This window comes from Daktulosphaira vitifoliae, unplaced genomic scaffold (genome assembly GCF_025091365.1).
Source record: "Daktulosphaira vitifoliae isolate Bord-2020 unplaced genomic scaffold, ASM2509136v1 Scaffold_3, whole genome shotgun sequence".
Taxonomy (NCBI): Eukaryota; Metazoa; Arthropoda; class Insecta; order Hemiptera; family Phylloxeridae; genus Daktulosphaira; species Daktulosphaira vitifoliae.
The window spans coordinates 5,594,914-5,612,510 of record NW_026099574.1 but is presented as its reverse complement, the minus strand read 5'-3'; the positions used below and the strand labels follow the sequence as shown (position 1 = coordinate 5,612,510).

Below are 17,597 nucleotides of genomic sequence, written 5' to 3'. Positions count from 1 at the left end.
TAATTCTGTACCATTATCAGTGTTTTAATTTTTATTGATATAATTCGAATTAATTAACTCAATAAAGATACTATAGTGATAATCAGGTATTTTGTTTAATTGTAATCAATTGTTTTTTATTAGTGAGAAAACATTTCAAACAGTGACGTATCCAGGATTTTTCAATAGGAGGAGAATGTAATAAAGAAATAACTTTTAGTGACTTATTTACTTAAAATATTAGCTCTCAGTCTGAATACGCTACTGATTCCATATCACTATATCAAATAGAACACTAGATTTAATAAAAGTGTACAAATATATACATTTAATTATTATTTATGCAAATTTTATAACTAAACTAATGAAACGGTGTTCTTGAAATTTTAAGTTTAACAATCTATAATTATTAATTATACATTATAATAATAAAGACATTTTAATGATCCATAACTTAATATTATTTTGTTATTTAATATTAATGTTTAATAATAAATATTATAACAATATAAAAATATCATAAATTCATTAAAGTTTTGAAATAGTTCAATTATCTAGAATAGTGTTTCATTTATTTAATTTTAAACTTAACTTTTAATATTAATTTAAAAATGGTATGTTACAAATTTATTATTTATTACAAGCCTTTACTTGCAATGTTCTTTTTATCCAACAATTCCTTGACCTTTTGATTTATATTAATCTGAATTACTTTAATCCATGCCTTATATCTTTTGGTATACAGTAGTTTTTAAAACACAACGTTTTTATTAAAAAAAAATAATTTTCATTCATAATCTCCAAAATCAAAGGTCAATATTTGTACGTTTTATACAAACGATAACTAGATTAACAATATCAAATAAAAACAATTATTAATTTGTTACACTTTTGTATAAAACTGTGTTAAAATAAATAAAAATAAACATGTTTTTTTTTATAATTTCGTTAAATAACATCTAATTATTTTTAACTAAATTTGTCCGTTATTATGATGATGGAATCATATTTCTAATTTAATAATGAAGGTTTTTATTTATTTTTCATTGCGATTTCAAAAAAAAAATTTAATTTATTTTGTGGAAATGATATTTTAAGAAGAAAAAGATCAAATTTTGAAAAAAATTTCTTTTGTAACTAAAAATATATAATAATAACAATAGAAATTGTTTTGTTGTGCTGATTTTCTTATTTTTTTAATATTTCCTTATTTTGTTTGTTATAGTGTTATTGCATGTATATTATATATTTGTATATTATATTATTGATTATATTACAATCAACACTGTATTAATTAAATTACGATTGAAAAAAAAACAAAATTGAAATAACTTAAGTATTTTATAATTTAAAATCATATATATTTTATCTTGCAAATTTACTTAACTTAAATATTTCTTTATAGAGATCATTTATTTTCTACTAGTCATTAAATTCTATGTTTAAAATATAGCATTTCTTAAAATTACAATAAATTATTGGTATAAAAAACATAATTTGAAGTATTTACAATATTATAAGTATTATTATGCTATATCAATGCACTCTCTTATTTAATGCGAAAAATTCTTCTATCTCCAAGAAAGTTTTATTTTCAGTTTCTGGCAAGTAATAATACGAGTAAAGTGCTCCAAATACTCCAATTACAGCAAATAAAATAATTGAGTACTCCAATGTAAGAAGAGATTCAACTGGTAAATAAGATTTAGTCAATATAAATATAAGTAAATATGACAAAGCTGCAGACACTCCAGTTGCGACACCTCGACTCCTAAAAAAATAAAAATTAATAATTTTAACAGTTAAATAAAAATATGAATCAAATAATGTTAAATACTTTTCAACATGTTATTAATGAAAATTTTAACAATGATAATTTCATTTTAATGAATATATTTAAGACTAAAAACTAATGTTAACTTTACGTGATAGTTGGATAATCTGTTAAAGCGTCTCATTGATTACATTACTTTAAACGATTGTAAAAAACGCAGCAGTTTAGAATTAGGCTACCTAGCGCTTTAACCCTTTTTAGATAAAAATTAAAAAACGTTGATGAAAAATGAAAAATATTAGTGATAACGAATCTTAAAATTACAAAAAATACACTTAAAAATAGCATTAAAGTATTTAGATAACTGATACAAAATCTAAAAGTAAAAGTTGATGTTATTACCATCATCACTCAAGACACATTGACGCCCAGGACGAAAATTCGTGGTACAAACCCCTAGTAACACATTACCAATAGGTTTTCCCGTCAAATTTAGTATTTTTTTTTTCTTTTTACAGAAATTTTAGCTATTAGGTCTAAGTAGATGTGTTGCTACAAAAATTTTATTAATTTTTAAATTTTTAGAAATTTTTTTATTTGACGATTCTTTTTTTTTTTGAAAATAAATTCCTAATTTTATCATTTATGTTTTAAATTATATATATATTTAGCTTTTATTAATATTAACCTCATGATATTAACTATTTGTATACAGAATGTTCAGTAAGTAAAAAAAAAACAGGTCAATTGTTACAAACAATGAAAACAAAATAAACCCGTTTCCTTACTTACTGAACACCCTATATAAACACTACCAACTTTAATAAAGTAATTTTTATTCAATATTATCACAAAATACACTTACTCATTGGAATATATTTCACTTAATAAAATCCATGGCATAGATGAAAGTCCATAAGCTCCAAAAAAGAAAATGCTGCTAATAATCAATAATGGGATCCAACGAGTTGAACTGATTAAATTATTATTTAAAGCTATCAGATAACCACCAAAAGCAAATAATAAAAATGTATTTGTTGCAAACGAAAACAACGTCAAAAATCTTTTTCCCAACCGATTTACCGTCAATATGGTTATTATGCATGCCATTATTTGTAGCACAGATAATAACACCTAAACAAGAAAACAAATGGTGTTAGTATACTTTTGAATTTATCGTTAAATTATTAATAAATAACATAAATACCAAAATGAGATCGTGGTAATCAAAAATACCAACTCTTTCTAAAATTATATAAAGAAAAGGTCGACAGGGTATTAAACAGAGAATGAATGAGAAGAAGAAAAAGAGCATAACTAATCTCAATGGCCTGTAAACTAAAGGATCTTTAAATAATGCTAAATATTGTAATATGCTGGAACTTTTGCGAGAAGTACTATCTCCTTGCAAAGCACCGGACACCTCATTATAATGAATAAGCTCGTGGAATTCGGATTTTACAACATTAGGTTCAACCCATCCTCTTAGCCAACATAAGCATTTTTCGGCTTCTTCATTTCTACCTTTGGCTATTAGCCACATTGGAGATTCAGGAATCTATTTAACAAATATTTATTAAGTTTGCATAGTTTTTACAATAGGTGAAACTGATAGTTTGTATACTTACACAAGCGATAAAGCACATGCATGCCACAGGGCTTATTATACTAAGCAGGGCCACAATCCTCCAATGATACATGGATCCCAATATAGAAATCAACAGCATGCCGATCATAGATGACATACTCGCTATGGACGCCATGGACCCCCTGAGCCTGGGTTCAGTGACTTCTCCAACGTATGATATTATAGGGGCTTCACTGAAACCTATACTCATTCCCATAGATATCGTAGAGACGTAAAGCATCGTGATAGAGTTTGTGTAGTACAACAATATCCAACCCAATATACTAGGAACGTTGGCTAAAATCATACACCGTTTTCTACCAAAGCGTTCTTGTAAAAAGCCCGACATTACACTGCCGATTGGGTGAAATATAAATAAGATACTTCCTAAAAACAATAAACAATGACAATTTTCAAACTAAGGTTTTAAAACATGAATAATAATACCAACTACAGTACATGCGGTTTGAATATTTTCTCGTATTTTTTAAACTCTTAATAAAATATAATAATAAATTAAAATCTCAGAAATATTTTAATTAAACTAAAATTAATTAAAATCACTCACCATACCACGAAGCTTCATTCTGTGTCATTGAAAAACCAGACTGTGGTGAACTACTTCTTAAATCTCCAATAACCAACGTTGATACAGTTAATTCCATACCCAAGCCAATGAGCAAAAAACTTTGAGCAACGGTAGCCAAAGTCTACATTGAAAGTGATCAGTTAAAAATCATTTTTTTTCAAAATACAAAGTATTTTTAGTATAAATATTCATACTTGAGCCACAGTGGCTTTTATGCCATAATTTTTCACTGGTTGAATGTTTATTTTTTCCATAATTATTAATGGAATAATGTAACGGCGTAGCACTAAAATAACAATATTTTTTAATCAATATAATTTTAAAAGAATACTCTAATTGATAAAAAATGCCTAGCCGCGAGGTTCTTCATTAGAATGTACCACAATTTAAACTAACACAATTTTAAATGATATGATCAAAATTAATGGGATAAATTACCAATGGTAATAATAACTATTACAACAGAATTATAACACGAATCTCTTATAAGTTATAATATATTCGAGTGATTAAACAAGCTGATGTTTAAATATTAAAATATTAATGATAATTAAAATTAATTCGATAAATTCTAAGCAGTGTTGAGAAACTATCATTTGATAAAGATTATAATTGAAAGCTGATATTATTCTCATTGGTAATTATAAATTGTATGAAAATGATTAATTATGAAATAATTTAATAAATATCAAAATGTCATGATAAAAATGATCTTAATGTAATAGTGTACATTTATTGATCTGTAGTAATGTTTGGAAAGCGTTCTAATGAATCAATTTTTTTCTTTCTGCTAATAAAATAGAATACGTTTATAAATATTTAAAAGTAATAGACATGTAATTCGTCTAATAAAATATATCAAGTTTCTAGGCATCGCTTAGCTGAGACTCCGCCCCAGACCCAGTGCACTGCATTAATTAACCATATCAAATCATAAATAGCAAAATACTTGTTTTTAAATTATCATATAATTTATGAAATACATTTCATTTTCATTTCTATTTTTCCTCGAATTTTGCCCAAAGAAAAACCTTTTTTTTGTTTTAAAACATAAAATTTTTTTTTAATAATTATTAACACATTTTTTTTTCTTTTTACGGAACTCTTTATATTGTTTATGTTTTAATTTACTGATTATGTTATATCTATCAATAATATACTTTTTTTTTTTAAAAAAATAATTTTTTTTAAATTGGAAATGAAAAATTGATAAATTTTACTACTATAATAAGGTACTTTTTAAATTTGTAACGTAATAAAATTATGGTGTATATAACGTCACGGGTAACTATATTCAAAAAGTGCGCGTAGTGTTTATTTATTATATTAAAGAATTGTCTTACCACCTATGTTTCCCTTTTCCTAAATACTTCATCTGTCAACTGTCAACCAACGCTATGGTCATACTGTAAACTACCCTCTCCCATATGATATCAAGCTTTATTAGTAAGTAATAGTTAATGACTATGTACAGGTTAACAATAAATTGTATGTGACGAGTAATGCTCAAACCTCATAAATTTTTTTCATTCTTTTTTTCCCCTTTTACACGAGCTAACAATTTCTCGGATGTAGTCAGGGTGTATATTGTGAACATCTCATTGGGTCTTCTACATATATGAAGAGGATACTCATTGACGTCGGTAAGATATCAATTATACCCGGACATATGCGTTGGACCAGTTATGCTCATGCTTCCCCTATTTTATTATTTTGTATTATTGATATGTCAAATTGACCCTCGGTCATTATGCTAATGTCATTGAAATTTAATATAGTTTTTTGTAAAAAATTTTATCCAGTTAATTTTCATGAAATAATAGCTGTAGTCTGACTAAGACAAACGAAACAATTATGTATACATATAACATTATGTGATATTGCTCTAGTCAATTAGAAAATATACGAGATATTACAGAATGTTGCTAAATGTGATACTAAGTACATGAAAAAATAATGTGATTAGTCTAATAATATGTTTTAAAATTCAATGACTACCTTTAAAGTGTGACTATTTATAAAATATATATACTATGAAGATTAATTGTATCCAATTCTCCTAAATTAAATTATTTTTGATATTAATTGGGATGATTTTATATTTAACATTTTACAATCTATAAAAAAATATACAATATAAATATACGTAAATTGTAAATTAATATTCTATTTATTCGTTAATTTCATTTAATTTTGACTCTTTTAGTTTTATTTATCATTGTTATTTTATTTATTTTTTGTTCATTACAAAACAATTTATAATATGTAGTAAATTTTAATAACTGTTATGTTAGTCTCTAACTGTTAATCATATAACCTTTCTCCCCTGACATAAGATGCGAAATTCACGGTGCTTCGATTTTGCCTTTGGGTTGCCTTAGCCCATGGTGGACTTTCCTCAGGGTTCTTGTTCAAGTTAGGCTGGTTAATTACGAATTTAACTTACAATCTACTACTTCAAATTTTCCTTAAAATTGTATAAATTTATTTCATTAAACATTTCTTGATTAAAAATAACTTATTCTTTCCTATTTTTTCATTAAAAAACTTGTAAAAAAATTGCTTATTACACAGTAATTGAACACCTTAAGGGCAAGCTTAAACATTTCTTTGAATATTCTACACATATACAATTGTTTAATTTACTATCGTAAATGGAGTTTAAACAGGTAAATTGATCATTTAACTCGTCAACATGTTATTTGTTTTTTGAAATGCGAGTTTAAACATTTAATTGCTCTTGGTGATAAATAAAATATTTTGTCTGGAGCGTACTAAAAGCCCAAGGCTAAATTACTTTTTTACCCGACTATATTTTGATCGACCAAAAATTGAATTGATATAATTGTGCCCTCAAGTAAGATTAGAATCGGTACTGTACACCTTATTTAAATATTCATTCGAGGCCACACTAGATGAACAAGAAAACGTCATTGTAGGTTTTGTGAGGAAATTACTTTTTGTATATAATTATAGGTTAGCCATAGTTTTCAATCTAATTTTTTTTCCAAGTTTGGTGTGCATCCCTAATGTGTACACCGAACTATCCTCTTCTCCAGTAACTAATAAATTATAAAAATAAAGTTAATCTACGTAAAAAAACACACTTACTTAATAATGGAAAACTGATTCGCATAAAATATTCTTTAACAACATCAACTATAAAATCGAAAATACTAAACTTAATACAAAAATATGATCTTAAAAAAGAAACATTGAGTTTCTGAATATTGCTGAACCGTTCAAATAACGACTTACGAAAAATTGAGCAAAATCACTATGATGACCATAGTCACTTCATAATTCGTTCACACAATACAATACATATACTAGTCTAATAAAGTACTATAGTAATACTTTGATGTGTTGAAAATCAACTAATAAATACTTGAGAAGGCTGCATTTTCTTTACTATCCATTTGTCTTTAAAATTAGATTCTTGATTAATATTTTTTTAATTGCAATTTAATTGGTAGACCTTAAAGTTAAGTAACAAATTAGTATACCCTTATATTAACATTTGTTTCTCAACTAATCACATAGATACTATATACATGTACAATTGTATACTCTGAAGCTAATCAACTAAAAAGAAAATAGGTTGGACAAGGTAACATATAAATTGACAATTAAAAAGTAAAATAAAAATTTACCAAAATAATAATAGGCGGGCTGCAACTATACAATTAAAAAATGATAGTGATACTAAATCATTGATTATTTATGAAAATAAATGTATTTTTAAAAAGATGTTGGTTTGAATATTTATTAGTTTTTTTTAATAATTATTGAAGATCATGTACCCCTCAACATTATATTTTATCAATGGCGATCAATACAATGTTTAAAATATATATAAAAAATATGATTAAATACATGAGAAAAATTAATCTAGTTACGTTGATAAGTTAAACAAACACATTAGATATCAATGAGTTTGTTCTAAAAACTCAAAGCACACAAAATAACAACCATTTAAAAAACTTTTAGTACATATTTATTTAATGTATAAAGTTAATAAAATACTTGTAACATTACAAAATTTGTTTTATTTTATTTTTTTTACATGAAATATAATAATTTATTTTGAATAATTTTTCTAATTCTACAAAACGTGTACAAAAATTATTCATACCAATTATTCAAATGTAATAAAGTGATATGTACATAATAGTATATAAATATAAATCCAATGTTTATGAGGATGAACTTATGCCCAACAATTACCATACGACTGAAATGGTCAACTTAAGACTAGTGACTCGAATTATGTAGTCACTAAAGATCTGCTTTTTTAGCTATTTCACGTATCACGTCCCTGTATATTAATGGATCCAAATTCTTGCCCAACATGTACAGGACCCACCAATCACCGATGGATACTTTGTTCGTTACAGCTTTGGCCACGTCATCATTTATTAGCCTGTAGTGGCGATACCTCAAAGCGTTTTTCCTTACATTCTTATTGTACAGTAATAGAATTCTGAAAAAAAAAAAAAATATATACAGGTTAATTTTCTTACGCTTAAAAACGCATCCAACCGAAAAATCTCCGCCAACGGTTCGATCAAACTAACCATCTAAAGATCACTTATTACAGGAAATATTTTATCTGTAATGACTCTTATTTGATATTTCATCGTTGAGCAGTTATTTAATTTTTAATTCCACAGATTATTTCCCTATGTTATTTTAAACCATTCCTAAGTAACATTATTAATCCCTTTTGGTATTTTATGCGCGATCACTTGCTCTCAATTTCACTTCCTGTTTTTTCTATACAACGGTACATATGGTAGCTGCTATTCATAGGGATAGCGTTTCCCAATGAATATAGTGTGCTACACTTCAATGGGTTATACACCGTGTGCATAGTCACGTACCACAAGTCGAGTACATATTGACAATGGAGACGTCTAATCTAAATTAATATTGGTGTACACGAATTTCATAAATTACCTGTGAACAACGAGCAAGACCAGAGCGGCAAGAAGCAACAAAAACCAAAACCATATGAATATATAGGTTTTCTCGTTGACGATGTTCAGTGGCAATATACACAGTGAATCGTGCTTCTGTACAGTTCCAGATGGACCGAATTTGTGGAACGTGCACTTGGTCACCCTAGGAAATATAAAAACCATGGGGTCGATTCGGTCGTCTTGGTGTTCACCTGATAAGCCTATCACTCTGAGCCCATAGGTGAGAAACTCTCCGCCGAAAAATTTATTCATCCAATAGATCTGCAGCACTATGTTGATGAAACACAAAAATTCGCATAGCCAATACTTAGCGGCGTACCATGTGTGTTTCTAAAAAAATAATACTGATATTACTTTACAATATTTATAAGCACATCATTTTATTTATTAATTGATAAAGTGCGCTCACTAAGCGCACTTTTCAGTAATCCAGCGAATTTACTAAATTTTTAATCGATTCCTAAATTATTTACACAATAACTAGTACATATTACTATTCTTTAATCACAATAAATGTTTGCAAAGTTACACTTAGTAGTCATGCTAAATCATTAGCAATTCAAAAGATATGAGTTTGTAATAATATTTTTTAAGAGCACGAGAATTTATTTGAAATTTAATTGCTACGATAACTATCATATAAAGTTAATCTAATCGCCTTAATACAGTTTAACGCATTTCCTGATTAATTGTAACAAACGAGCTTAATGGTCTAAACTCAATGGGTCACGAGTAAATCTCCCTTAAGGTACACATTAACACTAAAGACATTCTAGTCCGTAGAACGTCATTTAAACGCATTGAGTTTAGTACGTCCAAAGAATAATTACTTTATCAAATAGAATATTGTTGAAAAATTACAGTGTGATAAAAAATTTAGATAACTATTAAATATTAAAATAGTAATAATAGTTAGAATGTTAACCTAGTCAAAAATCATACAGTTAGTTATTTTTAGTTCTTTTAAATAAAAATTAGCGGGAAAATAATTTATTTTCAGGCACTTGGAGTGGATGGAAAAATGTAGATCGTTTACATCATGTGTGAATTGAAATTATTAAAAAAGCAGTCCCGACAAACGCTGAAAAATAGTAACCATAGCACATTTCTAAATACCATAAAAAACAGGAAACAAATAATGCGAACTGAATACGTTCGTAAAAAAACCTTGCAGATCTCTTAAAATTCTAAAAATTTTAAAAAGTCTAGACTGACATGAATAATAGGATTTGTTAAACTACCCGCATTAGTCTTATAAATTCAAAAAGGGGTTATGTTTCATGTTTTGTAATGAACACTGATTTTTTTTACTAAATTCAAATGAGTATGCAAAATATTCAAGGACAATAGAAAAATGTTTTTTATTAAGATCCCAAAACTCTAGGTTATAAAAAAAAAAAATCGCCCTTGGTTGCTTTTAAATATTTTCTGGGCAATTTTATATGTTGTCAATTATTTTTATAAAAAAACTCATAGCAGCTCACTACATGCACTGAATAAGTCCTATTCGACAAGCAGAGAAAATAATTTTAATAGATTACAAGGTTATAATAAATAATGCAACGCATATAAAGGTTAATGTAATATACATTGCTTTAACTTTATAAACGCACCTTTACAAAGAGAAACAGTTCACTTATATATAAAATGATATGGTTATTTAAATGATTTTCAATGTTAACACATAAGTTTGCATTTTTTGTATATTAAAGTTACAGATTTTCACTTTAACGGGAGTAAAACCAAAATTTAGTACTCTTATAGTATTTGTTGTTAGTGCTACTTTAGTCCGTATAAACAAATTTTTAAATAAATTATATTTTTTAATTTTACTATTTCTGCTTTTACAAAGTAAACTGTTAAAAAATTATATTAAATATTTTAGTGAATTTCATAATCTTTATTTTATTTAATATTCAATAACTAATTTATATTTTTTTTAATTCAGACTTAACAATACATGAACATTATACATTGTACCGCGTACACCTCTTAAAATATATCTAATTTTTAGAAGACACTACTGCCAGGAAAATATTTTTTAAAAATTATTTTCTTTGACAAATTGTTGATTTTATAGGCAACGTAAAACATAATATGTTTATATAATATAATATATTATATTATTAAAATTCTCGTGTTTTTTGTTCATAGTTATGTATAGGGCTCAAAATTTATAAAAATAAAAAGTGTTATTTAAAGCGCTATAATAAGTACATAATAATGTTATTTAATATATACAATATTGCAACAAAAAATCAAAATATGAAAAATAAATTTTACTTAATGAAAACTTTTGCAATTTAGTTTAATCATTTACAAAAGACTACACTTGTATCATTAAAATTATCAATAAAAACAGATTATATTCAGGTGACTTTCATAGTAACCTCCATAGTAGGATATGTACACTCGGAATTTGTTCTTGTTATAATAGCTATAAAAATAAATATAATATATTTGAACATTCAGAATCTTTTCTCTATTAAGGTAAAAAAATTGTGTGAAAAACACAAAATAGCACTTTGCTTCGAATTATGCAAATATGTACAACATAAAATTTTGTGTTTCGCTTATTAGTTCCCTAAAACAAATTTACAGTTTACGCAGACATTCCTAGGGCCTCTAAAAAATATATACAAATGCTAAAATTAACGAGCCCAGGTTACTGGTGTTTTATTTAATATCAAATAGACGTTAATTTACAGTCATAACAGATAAAAAATTAAACACCATAACCACATATCGTCTAATGTTTACCATCTAATGACTTAGTATGTTTAAGAAAACATTGATTTTATTATTAAAAATGTAAAACTTGAATTCCTAAAAAATTAATTTAAATGATAACAATTCTTTTGTTTAAAAATAATATTAAATCTTGTCAGTCATTCATGTTCCCTGGAATTTAATTAATAGCTGTTATTTATTAAAATTCGTTAATTGATTCGATAACTCACACAAGTATTCGGTAAGATAAAAAAATGCATTCGCTATGACCAGTCATAATAGTATAATTCACACAGTTAATGATTTTTTAACATTATGTAAACAAATAAAAGCAAATACTCAGTGCGTTGCATGACATCGTTAATAAGAATGATCACACGCGTTTCCAAACTTTAACTAAATTTTCGGAAACAGTCAATGGATCTTAATACTTAAGAAAATATCATAATCAATGGTTTCTAAATTCGTGAAATCGTTAACAATCTATTGAATAAAATCCTGGCACATGTTAAATCACCTGGTATTAAATGCAGTAATAACTCATTTATAAAATATCCAAGATTTAAATTTAAAAGTAATTACAAAATGTATAGAATAATCCAAGCTTGCAAAATAAATGACGTATACTGATTTTAGATAAAAATTTATAAGTATAAAGTAAGTTATCAGGTTATGATAAACTAGTTATTTGTAATAACTAATAACAAAAAATACTATGTACCGATTGATAATCGCACAGTCAACATGTTCTAAAAGAGTTGAAAAACACACATAGAGTTTATATTGCTCGTACAAAACGCCGTTCGATGGATTTAAACAGTGTTGAATAATTAATTAACCGACATTTTCCTAGACCTAAAAAGGTTCTTATGGGCGAAACAAAAAAATATGCCGGACACGACGCTTTTATGAAATACTTGTACTTTCTCCATTGACGTTTTTCGACGCTTCCGTTTGTCGCGTTTGGCAATCAATACGAAAAGAAAATAAATCAAACGGTACACAGAACCGTCCAGACGGCAAAGTAACTGTCCGCCTTTTTTTTAGTAGCCATTGTGTGTTTTTTGTCTACACTAATACAGTTTGGTGGGTCTCAACTGCTCGCGGTACTTCCACGAGCCGACCAACGCGGTATACTTGATCGGATCCGAAACGAATTCCACTCTGAGGAGACTGTACAAGACACACCTGTACATTACACAACGATTTCAGAGCGCAACGCGACCGAGACATTTCGCGTTTGGTTCCATCGGATTACAACGTGCGACATTTGACACAAATCTCCTGACGCCATTTTCGAATGTATCCCACCGATTTTTTAATTTTCGTCTGGTTAAACGTAGTCGGCCGTTGCGATGCGAGTTAATAACAATTATTATTATTAAAACAACGCGTAGGCAATGGCTGTACATATACCTGCGACTACCGACAAAACACTTTTAATTATAATTTAACCCACAGGCTTGTAGTTCACACGGATATCTAATTTAATTTTTTTGTAAGAATCAACCCGCACTACACATAACTTCATGTCATTAAAATAAAATCATACAACAGTCGTCGATTAACATTTATCATTATGAGACAATGCTTTAATTAGTGTAGTTGGCCATTAGAAAAGTAAATAATGAAATGAATAACTAAAGATACTCTAAATCCGTCATGTTTTTTTCGATAACAACCAAAAAATAACTCGATATTGAATATTAAACAACAATAATCGATTCCAGAAAATATTCTTTCGACAGTATTGGACTGTGTTATAGTGTAATGGTTCAGTAGGAACTCAATTAAATCAGTTCCCCTACACACGATACTAACAGAAAATTCTCTTTTCAATTCTGAAACTCGACAGACACGAAAGGTTGCACTTAAGTGTTTGTAAAACTCATATTAATTAATAATTGATAAATTTAACGAACTTGCCATTGTCCAAAACTAATAACATACCCAAAAAGTAAGAACAGCATTCTCACGTCATGGTATTGTTAAATGTGATTTCACAGGCCTAGTACTTAGTGTATACCATGTAGACTATAATTTAGTTGGACGAAAATGAAAAGAACGATGTGGGTAATCACTCGATTTCACTTTTTTTAAAAGAAAATTCATATATTTTTATATTTCACTTGATTTCTTAAATACATAAAAAAACTCTTATACATTTATAAGTAACATATGAAATGAAAACTTCTATATTAACAATGTCGATATTGTTAACATATTCCTGAGAACACACCAAAACTTAACCTTAAAAACCTAAGGTTGGAGACACGAGTATTTTTATTTATTAAAATTTACTCGCGAATTTTCTACACGACACTAATTTCGAGTATTTTCTGTTAAAATGAAAAAGATTTATTTCCCCTATTAATAAACAATAGAATATAACAATCGGATATAAACTGAAATGTAATTGTAAATATATTTCAATAGTTGCTTTTATTTGACGTAGACTAGTGCAATAAAGAAATATTTTTAAAAAACTATTCAAAGAACAATTAGATGTAAACAATGATATTAACAACGCTGACAGATGTGTTTTAGGACCGTTTCCTAAGCAAACGGTACTTTAAAGATTCTTACGAGGACACGAGTCAAACACTTGTTTTGGATATATTTTTTACAAAAAAATACTGCACGCATAGCTCATTTTGTTTGGGTTATATAACTTCAATCCATTGTTTAATTTCCGTGACTCATGAACGTTGAATTTTACTGAATGTAAGGCGAGTCCTAAGATTGTAAATTTGCCAAACACTTAACTGGATGTCAGGTTTTGGTAAATTGCTGAATAGAAAAGAAAGAATATGTTTTAAAATACTTGATTCCTCAGTTACACGCAGTCACTTATGATAACTCCAACTAACCCTCAAGAGTGATTTTATATTAGAAAATGTTTTTAATTAATAAACTATAAAAAATGAAAGTGATTTATGTAGAAATCCATTTTAAAGACATACATTAGAAAAAGGGTAAAACCCTCACCCCGACGCGGGTTGTTTTACATAAGTTTTTTTTTAGATACAATACCAATAACTCTCTTTAATACACATGTACACCACTGTAATAATTAGAAACGGAATTATTATTATACCGCCTCCTCCGGGTAAACGGACAAAACCCGCCCTGTACATACTCATATACAACTATCCGTTCACAATCACATCAATCGAAAGATCTTTACTGGTTTTTCTCCATTCGGATTCTCAGTATCAGTTAACCCGTTTTCCGGCCATGAGAACTTCATGTACAGACGCAAACAAACAATCCTCATACTCACGAGTATCAATGGACATTTTATAAAATATACTCGTATATTAAAAACACAAACAATATTTGTCATTTACCGAGTGTCTATTGGATATACTTACGTGTTAACTAATTTATATTTCAGCCAAACTATAAAAATAACATTATGTCAGACAGAGTTTGTACTTAACAGTTTCTAATTAGCATAGTGGCTTATTAGCAACTGTCCATTGATGAATCAAAATGAAAACCATTAGAGAATATAAATTTTATTGACGGTCGAAGTACAAATATTCAATATAAAATTTAATTCAAATGAGTATTTGTATTGAGTACTAAGTCAAGTACGATTGTATAGGCATTTATAAATTTTGTTCAGTTAATACAGCCAGTACGGATTTTTATGAATAGGCTTGTCAAATTAATAAAGTTATCTAATTAGGGTTATAGTGTTTGAGGATTAGGGGGGTACATTTCCCTTTAAAACGAAAAATATCTCTTCGCTACTGTATACTTCAACAACACTTTGCACGACTTTTGGTCCTTTTCAAATGGCTTAAACAAAACTTATAAATGCATATAAATCTATTTTCTAGTACTGACCTTAATATGAGTAAGTAAGTAATGGATGAGAATAGTCTTGCGTTTCTCCTTTTCCTTTTCTTCTCCCAAACCGTAGTGGAGGCCCATGACCAGCGTAGTCATTAGTCCCCCTTCTTGAGCGTCCCATACCCATTTTGGGAAATAGCACAACATGGCCTGAAAGAATAGTACAAAGCACACCCACTGATAGTAAGAATAGTATTTGGCCGGCTCTCCTTCTTCGGGCCCTACGCCAGGATGGGCCGCGCCTACGCCCTGTTGCCGACGGAAAGCGTCGGGCATGGTGAACGTGGACATTATCCAACAGTACGTGTTCACCGGCCTGGTAGGCAAACCGTCTACGATACACTGTATTGGGTTGCCGACGTATTGTGTGGCCGTCACCATTAGCGAGCACGCGAGTAACACCACCGTGGTAAAGGTGACGTGCACCCGAAAAATGGTGCCGTCGGTAGTGACTTCCTGTCTCTTGATGAACTCTTTGAGACCGCCTAACAGCTTCAGCATACTGAGCGGTTTTTATACGGGCGAAATTATCATGGCACCCGAACCGCGGTGCTCAAACCCTGATGATGTCGCAGTTACGAACGACAGCGCGCGCGCGAGGGATAACGATACTGTTGTTGTCGACGAAACAACGATGCGTGCACTACTACCACTTCTGCCGCCGCTGCTACTATTACTAATTCTCTACCGTGGCGGCTCCTGCCACCGCTCGTACTACCAAAGCGTACTGCCACTGCCGTCCTCCCCTTAGTGTGAACACGCGCGCGGGATAGTGGAGCAAGATCTCCTGCAGTACTGCCAACAGCAATCACCGGACGATAGCGGCCCAAGACCGGATACCATCGAGGGTAGAACAATAGTTGCCATTATCCGTCGACCAACACGGTCTGTCAAAATCACTCATCCGTCACTTTCATAAATGTTAACTTTCGACGAAATGAAATATATACCGCAACACAGTTTTCCAGCGCTTTGGAAACCACTGGAACTGGAAAACGTAAACTAAACGTTGCAACGGACACGGTGCAGGGTGCAAATACCCCAAAAATAAAGTGAACGATGTGCGCGCGCGCGCCAAGCGTTTTGATGGAAAAACATTCGATCACAAAGTTTTGGAAATTCGTGAGTCAAAATTAAATAGCAGACGTGTCACATATATTAATACTTTAGTTTCAACCATTATTAATACTCAAAAACAATTAATATATTCTTAAATTGACTACCGAAAATACTTTGTTCTCGTCCATTAAAGACGATTAAACATTAAAATTGTCTCTCATATAAATACATTTTCCATCAATAAGCGTTTGTTTAACAGTGCACAAACACATGTACAAAAGAAACACATCTAAAGCCATCGAATAGACACACAGCTGAGTGCAGTTACTACAACGATGTTTGTAAAGATTCTGCATCGTGCGTGTCGTCAAGGTAACCGTCTCGATCCGACCGCGTCCCTCATTCATAAATACCAGTGTACCTTGTCCGATTGATGACAACGTAGTCACGCAGTTTATAAAACAATAAACGACCCTTATGTTCTGAAAAATCGTAGCAACCCGAAGAAATAATCGCATAAAAAACACGATTTTTCAAATAATGTTCCAAGCTTCTCTTATCACTCTGTACCGTTGGACTCCATAAAAACAATACAAGTAGACACTCCTGTCGACGACTCACGGGATTCCGACAAGGTTATAATATCCGGTCGGGGCATCTCGAATTGTCTCATAACAGTGTTGGCCGTTGACTGAATTGTAATGATTACGACCCGTGTCAATATAATGACACTCGTTCGGCCTACGATTTTGCTTTGTCGTCGTATTACTGTAATTACACTGTACGCGCAGGTATTTGGAGCGCACAATGAACTGAGAACTTTTCAAGAAGTATACCACTGAGTGCATTACACCGCAAAAATAAAGACAACGGTATTAAAGGCGGTCGATATCTCGAAATCAATTTGACTTTTTACAAACACTCTAATTGTAACGGTCACGATTTCTTAAACTCGACCGAAATATCTTTATAAATCTCTAAAATAGTTCCGATGTC

At 29.4% G+C, this 17,597-nt stretch overlaps 2 protein-coding genes across 3 annotated transcripts; both read right to left on the bottom strand.

The window, feature by feature from the left end:
* Nucleotides 1–1,346: 1,346 nt before the first annotated feature.
* Nucleotides 1,347–7,120, bottom strand: LOC126901082 (facilitated trehalose transporter Tret1-like). 2 transcript variants are annotated; one of them, XM_050677301.1, is made up of 7 exons: nucleotides 7,081–7,120; nucleotides 4,164–4,255; nucleotides 3,949–4,090; nucleotides 3,382–3,767; nucleotides 2,961–3,311; nucleotides 2,619–2,887; nucleotides 1,347–1,750 (listed from the first exon to the last, which is right to left on the bottom strand). In XM_050677301.1, the coding sequence occupies exons 1-7, from the start codon at nucleotides 7,103–7,105 to the stop codon at nucleotides 1,516–1,518; spliced, it is 1,500 nt and encodes a 499-aa protein (XP_050533258.1). In that variant the 5' UTR covers nucleotides 7,106–7,120; the 3' UTR covers nucleotides 1,347–1,515. The 2 variants fall into 2 exon arrangements, with proteins under 2 accessions (XP_050533258.1, XP_050533259.1); XM_050677302.1 differs by lacking the exon at nucleotides 7,081–7,120 and adding an exon at nucleotides 4,700–4,796 and having other exon boundaries at nucleotides 1,348–1,750.
* Nucleotides 7,121–7,943: 823 nt separating this feature from the next.
* LOC126901090 (innexin inx1) lies at nucleotides 7,944–16,241 on the bottom strand. The gene is made up of 3 exons (XM_050677315.1): nucleotides 15,537–16,241; nucleotides 8,929–9,281; nucleotides 7,944–8,452 (listed from the first exon to the last, which is right to left on the bottom strand). The coding sequence occupies exons 1-3, from the start codon at nucleotides 16,041–16,043 to the stop codon at nucleotides 8,248–8,250; spliced, it is 1,065 nt and encodes a 354-aa protein (XP_050533272.1). The 5' UTR covers nucleotides 16,044–16,241; the 3' UTR covers nucleotides 7,944–8,247.
* Between the last annotated feature and the right edge of the window lie 1,356 nt (nucleotides 16,242–17,597).

Coding starts and splice junctions, on each gene's coding strand:
- LOC126901082 (XM_050677301.1), bottom strand. CDS start 7,105: ATGCGAATCAGTTTTCCATTATTAA. Junction 3,768..3,948: donor GAATGAAGCTTCGTGGTATG/GTGAGTGATTTT, acceptor TATTGTTTTTAG/GAAGTATCTTATTTATATTT. Junction 2,888..2,960: donor ATTACCACGATCTCATTTTG/GTATTTATGTTA, acceptor TTTCTTGTTTAG/GTGTTATTATCTGTGCTACA.
- LOC126901090 (XM_050677315.1), bottom strand. CDS start 16,043: ATGCTGAAGCTGTTAGGCGGTCTCAAAGAGTTCATCAAGAGACAGGAA. Junction 9,282..15,536: donor ACTTACTTACTCATATTAAG/GTCAGTACTAGA, acceptor TTATTTTTTTAG/AAACACACATGGTACGCCGC. Junction 8,453..8,928: donor GTCTTGCTCGTTGTTCACAG/GTAATTTATGAA, acceptor TTTTTTTTTCAG/AATTCTATTACTGTACAATA.